This window comes from Eptatretus burgeri, chromosome 13 (genome assembly GCF_056783735.1).
Source record: "Eptatretus burgeri isolate ZD-2024b chromosome 13, Ebu_testis_v1, whole genome shotgun sequence".
NCBI classification, from domain to species: Eukaryota; Metazoa; Chordata; class Myxini; order Myxiniformes; family Myxinidae; genus Eptatretus; species Eptatretus burgeri.
This window is the reverse complement of record NC_140973.1, coordinates 8,303,906-8,322,150: the sequence shown is the minus strand read 5'-3', so window position 1 is coordinate 8,322,150 and position 18,245 is coordinate 8,303,906. Positions and strand designations below refer to the sequence as shown.

General features: G+C 40.1%; 1 protein-coding gene across 2 annotated transcripts in view; it reads left to right on the top strand.

Annotated features, from left to right (window-relative positions):
* The window catches only part of LOC147013785 (uncharacterized), a 48,383-nt gene that overhangs the window by 17,300 nt on the left and 12,838 nt on the right, over positions 1-18,245 (top strand). For both annotated transcript variants that reach the window (XM_085851009.1, XM_085851008.1), the window contains one exon: positions 10,379-10,513. In XM_085851009.1, the coding sequence (XP_085707135.1) occupies positions 10,483-10,513 (31 nt within the window). In that variant the 5' untranslated portion in view covers positions 10,379-10,482. The remainder of the gene's footprint in view (positions 1-10,378; positions 10,514-18,245) is intronic.

Below are 18,245 nucleotides of genomic sequence, written 5' to 3'. Positions count from 1 at the left end.
AGGTAACCAGCCTGGTCTCTTGGAGTCCTTCGGTCATCCCGGCTCTGAGTACCATTAAAGGCTCACGAGCCCTATTTCTTTTCCTTGAGTTTTGTATGGAAGTCTGTGGCGACTTGTCTCATTAAGTAGAATTGCTGGTTAAGTGCATGATTGCGTGTACATTATCGCATAGACCTCGGCTCTAGGCTTTTTGCTCGTGTCTTGTCCCCATCCCTCCCCCCCTCCCCCCCTCCCCCCCATTGATTACGTGCTTACTGTGAATAAATGCCCCATTGTTTAAATGTCGATCTGCTCATTTGCGTCACTTTCCTTACATTGACTGCCACTACGCATTCGGGGAATTAACTGGCTATTAAAGCTGATAAAAGTGATAATCTGGTCCGACGGAACTTGGCGATTTAAAACCGCTCGGCAAAACGCACACGGGACGAGCACTCCTCACGGCTCGTTCGGTACAAGTTCCCGTCGAGGTATAAATTCTTGGTATTTCTGTCCGCGCGAATAGTTAGGTATATCGACAATTCGGCGATTAACCCTGTAGCGCGTGGAGAGAATAATTGACAAGTTTATGGTGTATTAAAAGGCACCCGAAGCTGGTTTCCGGGGTTGTCCAGAAAGCTACGACTGGATTCCCGCCTTCGGTGGGCGCGCGACTGCGATTGGACTGAAGTGGTCGTGCGAACGCCGACGCCGGCGGAAATCTATAACAATATATTGTTGCGGGCCGGGGGTTGGGTGAGAAGACCACGAGGTGGGGGAAGCTATGTGGATTCCCACCAGACTCCCCGGAATTGTCGGCTGTCGCACACCGATAATTCCGTGACTCGGCAGGTCGCTTAACCGACCGTGGACGCCAATAACTCAACTGCGTGACCTCGGGTCCTCCCATCTATGGGTTAATCGGGTTACTTAATTAATCACGTGATTTAATTTCCGGGGAACCATGCCCTCGGTACGCCTTTTCCGAACCGGATCAGATCACTTTACCAGATCAGATGCAGCCGAGCAACACTGCCAAGGACGTACTGGCTAAAAGGAACCGATCGTTGAGAATAAAGTCCCGGCTGGAGTAGGATTCGGACCATATTGCACCAATGGGAGAAAAGACAAAAACGAGCAGGGAACATTCCTCATAATAATTATTTATTAACAAGCAAGCGAGGAAAGGTATGTGGCACAGTGAAGATTTATTGGGATATGTAATGCAGAGATAGGGGAGAGAGGTGTGGTGCGACAATAATACAAGCAACTTACGAAAGCAGACACAGAGCAGACTGGATGCGAAATTAATAACGGTAACAACAATAATGATCTTCTGCAGACTTACTTAGCAGACAGGTGCCAGCACACTCAGACATACACAGAGAAAGAAACCCCGATGAGAAGGGACTTCTGCAACCAGGGAGGGGAGTTGAGGTTATGCTCTCGGTACCTGGGCGCCCGATGGCACGTCGCGCCACCAATACGTTTCGGTGGGGGGAGGGATGCTCTGTGGTGCAGTACCTGACTGTACTCGCGTTGTCTCTGGCCCCAGCCACACGTGTGGAGACTGTGTTCTGAAGGAGGAGCTTGAGTGGAGAAGGGCGGAGTCCAGAGTGCGAGGGTAGAGTCGTGGGCGGGACCAGGTAGGCGGATGGTGTCGACGTGGTGTGGGCGGAGTCGAGGTCGACGTCGTGTGGGTGGAGACGAGGAGTAGGAGGCGAGAACAGGAACACTCCATGTGAAAAACACACAACGGAGGAACTTCTCCATCTTTTATAGGGCCCGAAGCTCGGGGGGAGGGGCCATGCCGATTGCCGAATCCAACGTCATCGCCCGAATCGGGCACTTCAATTGGCCCCAACTCCTCACATGGCCCACCAGCTTGGGCCGGAAACCGCCTCACTTCGTTTCCGGCAAGGCCGTCAAAAACAGTGGGAATATTGCACTCCGACTCCACAAGATGACATGAATCGCCCACACCGAAATCGGCACGCGAATCACAAGCAAATCTTCATCGGGTCTGGACTCCTTGTCCTCGGGTGAACCGACCATTAGCCCGCCGTCTTCCGGAGAACCTCCCTGACCGACCTCGTATCCTCCATCGGAGTCGCTCGCGGATCCCGTGGTGTTCGCTCTGAAATCTCGGGTCATCGTGGACCGCACGTCATGTCAGGTGAAGGACGGTACGCTGTGGTGAACGAGACGAGGGGCAAGCAGGGCAGAGGGTACCGTGGATTGTCTTGCTGTGAAAAACACCATATTTGTTCGCATGCCTTTCCAATGCAATCGGCAATTCTCCCCCAGCTTATTGGAAGCTCAAATCGACATTCCAGCACCAAGCGCACGTCACTCGCCGCACATGCCAGGTTTCGGGCTCGCCCGGGAACGAGACTCCGGATACAGCGGATCCTTCACGGCGGCGCGGCAGTTTTCCCACTTTACTGCGAAAGCGCACGTGACTGATTTATCCCAGGAAAGAAAAAGAAGAATAATGGGGATGAAAAGAAAATGATTTAGCAACCCCAACTATTAGACCATCTCAACGCACTCACTGTTGTCCCGCTAAACAAAAGGGAGGGAACTATCTACACGTATAATAATGGCATAAACTGTCTTGGGAGACCGATCTGTTGTATGCACGTGGTTCCGAGAACAGCAACAACAATATATATATATATATATATATATATATATATATATATATATATATATATATATATATATATTTATATATATATTGTTGCGAATTCGCGCCCGCCGGCATGCGAACGGCCACGCAACTCGAATCATGGCACGTCGCCCACCAGACGGACAATTCAGTCGTGACCCTCTCGGAACAACGCCAGGTGCTAGTCACGGGTGGGGGTTTAACCTCACCACGATCGTGCCAATTTCCCACCCGCGCAGGATAGGGTTGCTCGCCAAATTCGATCTACCTAAGAAGCTGCGCGAATGGTCGACCGGGCGATCGTACCACGCCACAGGCCGACTCCGGACACGAACCGCTAAAGCGGTCCATTCCGTGCTACAGTGATAACCGAGCGGTGTTATCGTTGGCCTTAACGGTTCCGAATAATTACCGGGATGTTGCACCCATTACGAACCCCTTACGTGATGCAAGATGGAGATTCAAATGGAGAAAAGACGAAGCGAAACGGGCACAGTTCAACAAGCAAGCATTTTATTCCGCGGCACACGGAAAGCACGTATATACAGCCATACAGAATCGAAATGCACATAAAGCAAATGTAATACAACCGACTAACGCGTACAACACGGCAACACTTATACAGTTTTACTTCACAGACGGCGCCAACACACATTTACACCAAAGCAAAAGAAAGAAGCCACCCTCACAGACAAGGAGGCAGACAGGCCCGTAGGCCAAATGTGCGCGGGGCCTGGAGGGGCGGCCAGGTCCGCGAGACCGGGGAGGTCTTACCCGCGTCCTAGTGACGCATTGGCGGGCAAGCCGCAAAGTGTCCGCGCCGCTGTGCCCCGACTCCGGGCCCCTGGCGTGCTTGTTGGCACCACGTTTGGGGTGGGGGAGGAACGGGGCCCCCTTTTGCACTATCTCAGCGTGGGGGGGAAAGGGGAAATTGTTTGCCCTGGGGGAGGGGAGTGGCTGGCTGGCTTGGGTCCTGCGACGAGACGAGCGATCCCCCACACCACAACCTCGTCGCCGATTGCCGTCCTCCTTGCCTTGGACCCGAGCTCCCTTGCCTGCAGCTCCACCGCGCGCACTCGACTCGACGTCACCAACGCAACGCTCCTTGTCTCCAAAAGCAACTCCACTCAACCTGGTAATTCTCACGCCTTTATAGCCGGCAGGAGAAGCCAATATGCAAATTCCAGGATCAGGACGCGATTGGAGGTGGGGCCACACCGCCCCCCCCCCCCGGTCAGCCATTGGTCGGGCAAAAATGGGCGTGAACCTCCCCTGATCCTAAAATTTGCATAGACGGAATTCGCCTACACGCGCCTGGAGGCGGGCCCAGCCGCCTCGCGCTTGCTCATTGGACGGAGGAGAAGTGGGCGTGAAGCATTCCTCATCCGCGTTCGGCCTCCATGGCCGAACCGCTCCGGGAACACGACGTTTGGTGTTGACTGGTGGTGTTTGGAAATGGCCGTAGAAGTGATGATCTGGGATGAAGTTGTGAAGGTAAAGGCGAAGGTGGTGGTGTTTGCGAATGGTGTAGAAGCGATGATGTGGTAGCGTAGGTGGTGGAGGTGGCGTCGTTGTAGTGTGGTTGGCGCTGTGGTGGGGATAGCGTGGTTGTTGAGATGCTGTTTGTTTGAAATAAAAGATAGAGAAAGAAAAACGCCGAACTCAAAGTGTCGCAGCCCGGATGGATCACATAAATTCCCTCTATACAACGGGTTTGGGCTAACTACACATGTACCTATGGAGATATCTCACCTGAGGGCCCTTTATGGTGTAATGCAAATTTCCACAGCCGTAACAATATATATCTGTATGTATGTATATATATATATATATATATATACACACAGTAGACTAGGCGTAAGTCGTCACCATCGGGACCGAGAAAAAAGTGACGACTTAGAAATGTGACGACTTGCGCGTATGCGAACATTCATGATGACTGTGGGGTGAAGGATGAAGTCGTGCGTGGCCTGGACACGTATGTGTGAGAGCCGGCTATTGTACCAAAAGGAAAACGCAATCCTCGGGGCATAGGTGGGGGTTCATTGGTGAGTTGGAAAGTGATCAAGCAAAGATGGAATTCATGAATCAGTTTATGAAAAGTAAACATAATGAACAACTGTAAGACAACAACTTCGCTTGCTTATCACCATGATGGGATTGACCAACGAACCCCAGAGACTTTTCTGGCAGCATCTGCCAGAAAAGCCCAGTCTCATCGGCATTGTACACGTCCTGAGGCTGATACCTTTCCAAGATGTCTTTCAATTTGCCATCGTTCCAGTCGTGCACCACTGCCGAATCCACGCTGCCTGATTCGCCGCACTTCTTGACCTTGCCGATTCCCCACCTCACTTTGAATCTGTCTATCCAGTGCATCGGCAAGGTCTCGGCATCATCATGCCCGAGGTCCGCAGCGAATTTACGTGCCTTCAGCAGCAACATTTCACCGTCCAACCGAATATTTGGCTGAGCCGACATTTGCCGAAACCAGATGATGAGCACGTCATCGACATCTTCAAGGGACACACATTTCACGCGTTTCACACTTACCACTGGCCTCGCGATCTTCTCCACTTGTCCAAACATCATGTCCTTATTCTTCAAGATATCGTTCAATGTCTGCCGTTTGATGTCCAACTTCTCAGCTATGGCTGTTTTCTTCATCAGTGGGGTTGCCTCGCAAAACTGGATAATGTCGTATTTTTCTTGGTAGGTTTTAGTTGTAAGCTTACGATTAGTCGCCATTGTCCTGCCTGCAGTGCGATCAACGTGTGTACGCAGTTATAAATAGCCTATCACTGGCGGTGTAAACCAATGAGCGAGCATCACGATTCCATGAAATCGGGATTCTCACGAGGCAGCAGTTCCGTGTGACGAGTTAGGAGTGGTAATTTACTTGAGTTTCCATTACGTGGGAACGGACAACATCTGATGACTTAGAGGAAGTGACTACTTAGAGATGACGACTTACAGAGGGATGACCCTTTATTCAAAGGGACTTAACATGAGATAAATTCGGGACTTTTTTATGCTGCCGACTTAGGCGAAGTGACGAGTTACACGCTGCCGACTTACGCCTAGTCTACTGTATATATATATATATATATATATATATATATATATATATATATATATATATATATATATATATATGTGTGTATATATATATATATGTATATATATAAATATATGTTTATATATATATATATATATATATATATATATATATATATATATATATATATATATATATATATATATATATATATATATATACTAGACGATCCGTGAAAAATATATATACTTGGGTTCCTGTTGTGACAGTGGTTGATGGAAAATAAATAAATAACATGCGAAATTTAAATATTATTTTGTGGTCAAACTTTAACTTGAAGAAAATTTGAGCATTTACCTCAGGAGTCATCGTTCAACGAAGCACGCGTCTTAACACAATTTAATTTATGAATGAACATGGAAGTATTAGATCAAAATTGCGATGTTTATTTTATGCTTTAAAATAAATCGTTCTTTGTCTATACTAAATGTTTGAGATTTTTAAATAAATCATTTCAAGAAGAAAAAAAAGATAGCTCCAGCGAACTATACCGCTGGGGTTGTTTGCATTGATCAATTACTCTCGAAGAGTACTTGACTGAATCGGGAATTTATTTTTTAGTAATTTTTTTCTTTGTCCGATTTGAACGAAACTTGATACTGCACACCACAGGAGAATGTTGGGTAAGGTGAGCTGAACATTTTTGCGCTATTGTGTACCGTTTTGGCTGTATTTCGGGAACATACATTCATACATACCTACATACATACATCCATACATACATACAAGATGAGAGTTTTAGTAATATTGATATATAGATATCGATATAGATATGTATAATGGCAAATCTGGGGATAAATGTGCATTGGGAAGTGAGTTTGAATACGTTTATGTTCTTTTTAGGTCATCTCCTCGAGCATGACCTAATAATATGGGTGTCGATGACCTTCGATCCATCCGTCCGTTCACAATGCAGTTGAAGCGGGAGATCTGGTCATTAGTGATCCTGATAGAGGTCGATGAGACGTTCACGATGGTATGACTTTCAAGGTCACGAGGCCTTTGAAGTTGCGAAAATGACGATTTTCAAATTCTATCTCCTCCGCCATTTCTCAAGCGATCTTGAATTTGATTGTAGCATATGAATCTATGGGACAATATCTAAATTTTGATTGGGGCGGATTTTCGATATTCGCTTTCGTTTTCGTGTCACGTGACTTCAAAGTTGGCAAAAAATGCGAAAATGACGATTTTCAAAATCTATCTCCTCCTACATTTCTCAAACAATCTTGAATTTCATTGTGGCATATGAATCTATGGGACAATATCTAAAGTTAGTCAGGCCGGATTTTCGATATTCGCTTTTGTTTTCGTGTCACGTGACTTCAAAGTTGGCAAAAAATGCAAAAATGACGATTTTCAAAATCTATCTCCTCCTACATTTCTCAAACAATCTTGAATTTAATTGTGGCATATGAATCAATGGGACAATATCAAAATTTGGTCAGGACGGATTTTCGAATTTCGCTTTCGTTTTCGCGTCACGTGACTTCAAAGTTTGCAAAAACTGCCCTACCTTCAGGAGGCTATATATTTTCTCGCAGAGATGACCGTCACTCCCGCACGGGTGTATTTGTTTTTATTTTTATTTTATTCTCTTTTAACCTTTTACATCTTCCACCATTTTGTGCTGAACGCACTTCAACTGCCCTTTCTTTCAGAGGGGAAATTTGGGCGAGCCGAGCACAATCGGATCGAGTAAGAGAGGGGATTCTCGAGCTACATGCAAATCTCCCCCCCCCTGCCCAACCCCAAATGGAAGTCATCAATCATAGTTAACAGTGACAGATGCGTGTGCAGGCTTTCAAGACCCCTCCCTCCCCCTTCCCGGGAAAAGGCCCACAATGGAACTGCTACGTCAATCAGGCACTGTTGTTGGATCAGGAGGCGAGACCCTGCTAATCACCACCACAGGATGTTTGTCTGTCCTCACAAGCCCAACACCAACTAGGCTTGTGCTTCCCCTTTATAATCAGATGATACATGTTTTTATCTTGCCAAAACGAAGTTTTTGCAAGATATGTTAGTCAGCTTGTATGTTTTTATTTTTTTATTTTTTGTCTGTAATCACGTATCGATCACTCTGCAGAGCACAGTTATCATTGGAAATTTTTGTAACTTTGCATATCAGAGTCCTATAGAGGTCCCTTTCAGCGCATAAAATTTTCAAGGTCAAGGTCAAAGGTCAAGGTCACTTTGTCGCAAATCAGGGGAGTCGACGAAACCCTTATTTTTTGAGTAATTTTGATCGGATCGTCTTCAAACTTCATGGGAATATAGTTCATGGTCTGGCGCTCAGCTGATTAATTTTTGGTGGTGATCGGCCTTGACCTTCATGGTTAGCACTGGAGGTCGAAAGTTTTTGACCCGAAGGTCAAATTTTGAAATCTTACATACCATATCGAGTAATACCTCATGAAAGCGCTTGATAAGTGCTTTCCAGATCGGTCAAAAGTTTGACGCTATGACGTCATTTGATGACGTCATGACGAAAAAACTGATTTTTCATGAAAATTTTATTTTCTCCTTTCTCATCAAAATCTCTTGATAGTTCATGTATATGAGTCCTGGAGACATACTATCAACCATACTAAATTGTCAAGGTCAAAGGTCAAGGTCACAAAAAGGTCAATAATCAGGGTCGACGAAACCCTTAATTTTTAAGTAACGTTGATCGAAGGATCTCTAACCTTGGTGGATATATAGGGTGTGGTATGGCGCTCAGCTGATTAATTTTTGATGTTAATCGGCCTTGACCTTCAAGGTCAACCGAAAGGTCATTTTTTTTTAACCCTAAGGTCAAATTTTCAAGTTTCAGTTACCATATAGAGTAGTACCTCGAATTAAAGTCCTTAATGGGGCCTTTCTAAACATACAACTATTTTGACGATGTGGCGTCATTTGACAATGTTATGACGAAAAACTGCATTTTTCATGTATTTTGCATTGATTTAGTTCACATCAGAAACTCTTGTTTAGGTCACTCTGTATAGCAAAGTTCTCATTGGAAACTCTTGTGGGTTCATATATGGTTGTCTTTTTGGAATACTTTTCAGTGCACTTAATGGTCAAAGTCAAGGTCAAATGTCAAGATCACTTTGAAGTCAATTATGGAGTTCGATGAAACCCTTCTTTTTGAGTAATTTTCATCGAATCATCTCCAAACGTTGTGGGAATGTAGTAAATGGCTTAGCGCTCAGTTTATTAGTGTTTGTTTGTGATTGACCTTGACCTTCAGGGTTAGCGCCTGAGGTCGAACATATTTGACCGCAAAGTCAAATTTTCAAGTTTTAGGAACCATATCCTGTAGTACCTCAAATTGAAGTCCTCGATGAGTGTTTTCTAGATATGTCAAGCTTTAGCCATTATGACGTCATTGGGTAACGTTATGAGGCAAACACGTATTGTTCATGGTCACTCTGTAAAACGATTATCATTGGAATCTCTCGTAGGCAGATATTCCTCAAGGAGTCGCTCCTAGTGGATAGCAGTTCTGTTCACCTCAGTGTGACCTTAAATAAGTCACTCATGTTCACATTTTGGCAAGATACTGGTCACCCTGGGGGTGACATTGGTTCATTTTTATTATTGTTTTGTGCTAAAAGCCTTTAGAATGTCCTTCATCAAACTGAAAAAGGAACTTCCTGGAAGAGCACAATGTTTGGAGGATAAAAAGCACATGAATGTTTATTTATGCCTGGTGTTGGCTTAATGGTTAGGGTGTTAGGCTTGGGATCCCAGGGTCCTGAGTTCAAATCCAACTCAGCTGTTGAATTAATACCAGGTGGGGTTAACTCGACCTGTCATCCTTCTGAGGTTGGCAAAATGAGTGCCAGCATGCTGGTATCCTGTGTCGAGTGGTGACCCGTCCAGGATTGTGACCAATAGCCAAGGAGACTGCTTAGGCAACACCAACGCTCTGCACAGAGTCTGGTCCCAATGGATGGATGGATGGATGGGATATTTGTTTGAAAGGCTGTTTTCACAAATATGTCTCCCCTCTCCTTTCCTCCCTCCCTCTCTCTTTTCCAAGGATTCAGTCACATCAGCTCTTATGCTCTAATTTTGAAGCTCATGAGTGCAGAGAAGTGCTTGAGTGGTGTAAAATGGTTCAAAATTGCAAATGTATCAGTGCAACTTGCGTGCGTGTGTGTGTGCGCACGTGTGCGCGCACGCACTTGTAAATGATGATGCAACAAAAACGTAACCTTGAATCACCCTAGTATTTTCATTTGTTTGATGTCAACATCTTTTCTTTTCCTTTTTGTTTTTGAATGCATCCTGATAATATAGCTCGGATAATTCAAATTGCATCCGACTGCTCCCCCAAAGGAAGAAAATGCCAAGATGGGTGAAATTTTTTCAAAACTTGATTGAATCAAATGAAACATGCACAGGCATAATTCCAGGATGCCCTCATTAATCCCTGAAAGTTTCAACTTCCGAGGTCAAATCCTCTCGGCAGAGTAGAAGAAGCATGCATGCATGCATGCATACATACATACATACAACATGCTTTCCCTAAATTATAGATAGAGTTTCATGTTTGACTTAATTTTTTTGTTGTGAAAAGACAGTGAAGCTGACAGATGAAAGTTTCCCATCCACAGATGATGAAAACATAGAACCTACAGAGGGTGTCTCTTATGTTGAAGATGATTCTTCGAGCGACAGGTGTCAGATCGAGGCTTCGCATGTTTTGGTCAAGCAGGATATGATTGATAGAACCTCTCCTTTCCGTGCTGGTGAGGAATCTCTGTTGGATATTCGAGATAGCCATGAACAATCAACCCAGTATTTGTTTATATAAATTGTTTTTGCTTTCATAGCATACATGTATGGTCAACATTTCCCATGTAATCAAAATTGCATTTTTGAATTTGAAATAAAAGTTTATAATACAAAGCATTAATGCCACACAAAAGGATAATGTTGGAAATAAGCTGTAAACTGTGTCATAGTAATCCTTCCTATTTTATGTCATCTGTATTAGTATATGTCGCTTTTTATTGGAAAAGTCATGTGCAGTTCCTATAGAAAGTCTGCACCCCCTTTCAAAATTTTCACCTTTTGTTGCCTTATAGCCTGGAATGAAATTGCATTAAATCAGACTTTTTCCCCACCTTTATTTACAAATCGTAACCCACAACTCACAAATGATACAAATTTCAGAAAATTAATTAAATATACAAAACTAGAATATCTTGGTTGGATAAATGTCCACCCCGTATAATAGCAAATGTAAATTAGCTCAGGTGTAACCATTCACCTTCAAAATCGCACACCAAATTTAATTGGCCTCCACCTGTGTTAACCCTTGGATCACAGTCAAGACAATCATTAAGAAGTGGAAGACGTATGGTACCACCAAGACCATGTTTAGATCAGGCCGTCCCTCCAAACTGGATGACTAAGCAGGGAGGTGACTCATCAGAGAGGCCTCCAAGAGGCCAATGGCAACTTTGAAAGAGCTCCATGCTTAATGGCAAAGACTGGTCACTGTGTGCACGTGACAACAATATCCCAAGCACTCCTCAAGTATACCCTGCATGGGAGGGTGACAAGAAGGAAGCCATTACTGAAAAAGCCAATCTTGAATCCCGTTTGACATCTGCAAAAATACACTCTGGAGATTGTGAAGCCATGTGGTAAAAAGTTTTATGGTCTGACAAAACCAAGATAGAACTTTTTGGCCTAAATGCAAAACATACGATCATGCTGCCCTGCCCTCACCTCACCTCAAAAAAGATTAATAATCAACATCAGTTAAACATCAAACAGAACCACCTATCCAGATTTCAGACTTGTTTACCCTCATCAAGATGGTATACTAATAAATATCTAACCAATGATGACCACATTCATCGTTTATACATCAGACGCACCTCCTGACTGTCATGGTGAGCATCGCCACGGATTATGTCTCACATGGTAAAACCGCATAATCCACAAAGTACAACCATCCGTCTGCCACCTAGACAATTATTCCTGCAAATGCAAACCATTCAATTCAACCAATGGGGGAGTACTCATCACACTCTACATGTTTCGATTTACCCTCCGATCACATCACGTGCCTTCTGGTTGAATGGTTTGCATTGGCGGGAAAAACCGTCTGGCTGGCAGACGGATGATTGTTCTTTGTGGGTTATTCAGTTTTACCGTGTGAGGCATCATTTGCAGCGATGCTCACCATAATAGTCAGGAGGTGCGGCTGACGTATGTATATACACTACATGGCCAAACGTATGTGGACATCTGCTCATCCAACATCTCATTCCAAAATCATGGGCATTAATATGGAGTCCTGTTTGTAATCATTATGTCGAGTTTGCTAAAGACTTGAAAATCCCCACAAATTAACCTTTCTTCCTTTTAAAACATTGGTGGATATTTCAGCCAGTTCAGGATTCGTGTAACACGTGACCTTTAAATTGTGCAGTTGAAGTGTTGGTTCACGAGTCAGTAAGTGACCACTATATTCGTTATGGGTGTGTGTCTGTCTGTCTGTCCCGAGCATAGCTCTGTGCGTAGGGTGAATATACTGATTCTGGCTCACTTTTCCCCATGTAAATGAATGGGGGATTTTCAGCGATTCATATTTTTTGAAACCCCCTTTTTTTACCCAAGGTATATTTATTTATCTCCCCTTTTAACCTCGGGACACTTTTTTTTCAAATAACCAATGCAATAAGATAAAGATTTGTTCAAGTAGTAAAGTAGTAATGTGATTTGTTAAAGGTGATTCTAAAGAAATATCTGAAACATCGAAGCCTCGGGACACTCTTTTTCAAATAACCAATGCATATTGTTTAGCTCACTCATTGAACCTACAAAGATTTGTTCATTCTCAAATTCCTTCAATAGTTTAATTTTCTTTGCACAATAATCCCCATCTAAAATATTTAAAAACAAAACATTTGAATCTTTATATATTTTAAGATACCCCTTTTGTGCCATTACGAAATGATAAACTTCTCTTAATGCTCTTGTTTGACCACCTCCTGAGCCACATATCATTTTGAGATTATAGTAAATTGTTTTTTCATTGTTCAATTGATAACCATCAACGTTTTCAGTCCATTCAAGGATATTTATTTTTTTCTTTACATCCTCTAACTTACTAGTTTTTAAATTGATTCGCTTATTTGTTTTGTTTACCTTTGTTTTAGTTATTTTTTCAATAAGACTTATTTGATATTTTTCACAGTCATTATGTTTTCCATTTATATACCAAGACTGAGATTTTCTCCACTCTTAATACTTGGTTTGACCATTTATATATTGTGAAAAAACGCGGCGGTAGCCCTTAAAAAACCCTAACCCATCCTCCCATCGTTAAAACACAATCTATTATATACACTCTATCATACAATATCCATATGGAACACAATCTATTCCATTATCTAAAATAAATCTCTTATCATCAAAGGCTTCTAATGCCTTTTTATTTACTTCTTCACTATATATGTTATGTTTATAACTTGTTATTGTATTCATTTTCCTATATTCTTCTTTCTCATTCATCAAACAATTATGATAATTTCTTAAAGTTATTGATTTCTTTATTACATATTTCTTTATTCCCTTTAACCGCTTATCAATCTGATCACCACACTTATAAGCATATGCCTTTGATTTCAATCCAATAAACTCACTCATTACTTTTCCACCCAACTCATCCTTAAACCTACCAATAATTGAATTTAATATACTTTTTCATCCAAGGACTTTGTTTAAATTTAAAAACTCAATGAATTTTAGCTACTCTCAATCCTTCTCTCAAAAACTGTTTTAAGCTTCTCTGATGCAAAACATATCCCTCTTTATCATAGAATGTTGTTAATAACTTTTCTGTTGATTTGCCTTTAATACTAAAACTTTTATGATAATCACTTAACCATTTTCTTTGAGGTTTCTTTCTCACATGCAAAAGGAAGGTCTTTATGCTTCTTATGAAGATCACTCGGGTACCTCAAATCAACTTCAAAATAATAACCTTCTTCTTCCTCATTCAATTCCTCTTGAGAAGAAATAACAATATTCATCAAAGCCTTTTCATAATCCTTTTCTTCTACCCACTCTAATTTATCATAAGGCAGAGATTGAGACATTGCCCATCCATACAAATTATTAGCATCAAAATACATCAAATAATTACTATCTTTTTCACTATCATAATTTGGAAGATATTTATTATTTGCTTTAGCATATCTTTTTGAACATACTTGTGATATTCCACCTCTCTTAGACTTCTCAATCATCAAAAGCATATCTACATCACTGATTAAATCTATATCTTGTTTTGTCATTTTCAACATTGCACTCCAAGCTAAACCAGGAGCTGTGAAATAGTGGGCAGGATCTAATCCATAACAATTTTTATTATGACAGAGTGATCTAAAAGCTTCAAACACATCAGCTAACAATAAAACATCTGTTTTTAGATACAAATCATGATATTCTCCAAGGTTCTTTATCTTAAATATTTTCCATATTTATTTTGTGTGTTTATATTCCTTATCACTTATCTCTTCTTCATAAAGGTTATTATAGAAACTCTCTTTTGAAGGAAGTTGTGTTTCTTTAAATCTCATAAATGAATCCATATAATCATAAGGATAAATTCCCTTACTTGTAAGAATTTTCTCTTTACTTTGAATTTCATTCCTTGTTTGAATTTCCTCTCTCGTTAGAATTCCCTCTTTAATCATAATTTCCTCTTTAGTTAGAATTTCATTCATTGTTTGAATTTTCTTTATAAATAGAATTTCATCTTCAGTTAGAATTTCTTCATTAATTTCCTCATAAATTAGAATTTCCTCTTTACTTTGAATTCTCTCTTTAATCTGAATTTCCTCTTTAGTTAGAATTTCCTCTTTTGGAAAGAATGAATTAAGATTTAGAAAAGACCCCATGGAGCTTAGATTTGATGCTGGGTAGGCCAGTGGTGTTCCCATAAACTTGTAAGAATCTAGAAACCTAATACGAGTTAAAGGTTTTGTGAATATCATTTTTGTAAATTGAAAAAATATACTTTTGACTTGTGTTTGTTATGGCAGAAATATTCCCTGGTGTTTTTGAAAGTTCATTTATAAATAGATGTGTATCATAGTTGGCGCTGTTGTGAAGAAAGACTGGAATAAAAGAAGGAAATTTATAATTAAGATTACAACGGGAATGAGCAGGACCTCTATATTTACCAGTAAGATGACAATGATCCCTAACTTTAGACTCCTCAATTTCCCCCTCACAAATATGACAGATATTGTTCTTTCTAAATTCTAATTTTTCTTCTTCAGTTAATTTCATCGGTTCATTTGTTTCTTTCATTAATTTAGTTAGTCTTATACAATCCTTTTCTAATCGTTTTACAAACTCTTGTGAAGCTTTTTTTTCCACTATAATGTTCAAGTTTATTATACTTTTCTCCAACAGATGATTTGATATAATAACAGAAACCACAAGGAATATGTTTTTGATATTTATTTGTATATGATTATTTTGGATTAGGAGAAGCAGTACTTATCTTTTTTAGGATATATTCAAAATCAGCATATATCACAAATGGGTGCATGATAGATTTATTATAATCTTCAAAAGAAATCTTTTCACCAGGTTTCAGCATTGTAATTACAGCTGATTTATGATTACTACAATATTTTGAATATTGTTCTAATCGTTCTTTTGTATGAAATGAATTAAGACATCGCTTACAAGGATATATTTTGTTTGCTGTTCTGAATACCTGAGAAGAGATTAATCTTGATAAATTATTGATGTATGTATCATGTGAATTCTTTCCAACACTAAAATATAAAAGATCAATGTGTGTTTCTTCATTTTTATAGTTGTTGGAAATTTTTAATATTTGAACTTTGTTTGTATCCGTTAATCCATATACATTAATAGAAAGATTATTCTTTTTCTCAAGTTTAGGAATATCTGTTAGTGGCATTGGGAATTTAAAATCTTTAATGTCCAAGGTATTCTCATATTTCATATATTGTTTTACTCTTCTGAATAACAATTTGGTGGATGTGAGAAAGAACAGACCAGAGAAAACATTTATTATCATTGTTCTTAATATTAATAACTGCCTTCTTTAGTTTTATTTCTTTTGGTAATTCAATAAAGAAGAAGCTTTAAGAGGGTTTGATTTTAGAATGTGTATATCTAAAAAGATGATTTTTTTTAATATGAAATCCACTTCCTACCACTGTATTATCAACATCCTCCTCTTGTCTTGATAGTTCTTCATTAACCCCACTATTCAAAAAATCTTGAAATGATGTTATAAAATGAAGATCTGTTCTCATATAAGGAGTTTGTTCTTCATCTTGTCTTTTCATATTCATTTTCACTCCCATATAAAACTTTAAAGTTTTCATTTCTTTTAATGTCTTTTTAATAACTTTTTCAACATCAGGTTTCACTATTTCAATTGATTCAGCTATTGATGATGGACCGGGTTCTCCAAATTGAAAAATCCTTATTTTTATATGCCCTTTAAATGCCCCATCAGTGTTTTCAATATAATAGTCTCCCTTTACTTGAAACTAATTTTTCTTGTGTTTTTGTGATTGACGATGTCAATTATAACTACTCTTCAAAACATCCTTTGAGCAGATATCACAATGTTTTCTTTCCAACTCAAGAGGAGATATTTGATGAAATAGATAAAATGTGTGTTTGTTGGTTCGAAGGTGTTTTTTATGATGTTTATATTCGTGATTACAAACATCGCAGTACGTTGTATTCACCATATTTCAATAATAAAACTAAAATTTTCTTGATGAAAATTTCGTTTAATTTTAGGTGAATCTGTGCTTAAAACCATTTTATCCTCCAACTTTTTTCACTTAATAAATACAATGTTTCAAGACACAAAAGACAAGTTTCAATCAACCTCTTCATTTGTAAAATATACTGAGAAATATGTCAAGGATGTAAATTTGAACAAAGATAAATATAACAACTATTGGATAAAAACAATTATGGTGGATATGATGAGTTCTTCAATTTCCTTCAGTGGAAGGGCTTTTAGTATACCTGGTAGAACATCAATTAAAGTATCTCTAACAAAAGTTTCTCCTCTCCTTCTGGTAATATATTCAAAACTAGAAAAAGCAATGAAACAAGAAAAAGTATCAAAAAACAAAAACCTTTTGGATGAAGTTTTAGAAAGAAAAGATAAGACCATCTGTATTTGAAAAGGTATTGATATTTAATGATGAATTAAAGTTCTTGGGTTCTGCTCAACCCCCTGTTAAACAACTCCGAGATTAATGTTTCTTCTCACAAAAGACGGAAGACAAGGTTCAACTGTGAGGGATGAATCAAAGTATATTGATAAACCATTGGATATGAAAAATAATGATGATAGGGAATATATTGATCTGCTGAACACTCTTAATTATAGGGTTAGTATTTCTGGTAAAAGTAGGAAAAATGAGAAGGAGAAACATATTATTCATGCTTTCAGTATCCTCGGTTTAGGTATTAGTTTTCTTCCAAATGACCCATCGCAATTAGTTAATAGACTGTTATTGTTGTTAGGTAGTAAGAAGGCGGGAAATAACAATTGTTTTAATGAAGCATCAGCCATTTTAGACCAGTTGATGAACATGAAAATAAACCAATGTCACCCGCAGGGTGACCCGTATCTTGCCAAAAGGTGACCACGTGTGACTTCTTTAAGGTCACACTGAGGTGAACAGAGCTGCTATCCACCAGGAGCGACTCCTTGAGGAATATCTGCCTACGAGAGATTCCGATGAGAATCGTTCTACAGAGTAACCATGAAAAATATGCGTTTGCCTCATAACGTCACCAAATGATGTCATAATATCTCAAGCTTGACATATCTAGAAAGCACTCATCGAGGTGTTCAATTTGAGGTACTACACGATATGGTTCCTAAAACTTGAAAATTTGACCTTGGGGTCAAATATGTTTGACCTTAGGCGCTAACCATGAAGGTCAAGGCCAATCGCCACCAAAATTAATGAGCTGAGCACCAAACCATGAACTATATTCCCATGAAGTTTGAAGACGATCCGATCAAAATTACTCAAAAAATAAGGGTTTCGTCGACTCCCCTGATTTGCGACAAAGGGACCTTGACCTTTGACCTTGACCTTCAAAATTTTATGCGCTGAAAGGGACCTCTATAGGCCTCTGATATGCGAAGTTACAAAAATTTCCAATGATAACTGTGCTCTGCAGAGTGATTTATACGTGATTACAGACAAAAAAAAAAAACATATGAAGGTCAAGGCCAATCGCCACCAAAAATTATTCAGCTGAGTGCCAGACCATGAACTATATTCCCATGAAGTTTGAAGACGATCCGATCAAAATTACTAAAAAAATAAGGGTTTCGTCGACTCCCCTGATTTGCGACAAAGTGACCTTGACCTTTGACCTTGACCTTGAAAATTTTATGCACTGAAAGGGACCTCTATAGGCCTCTGA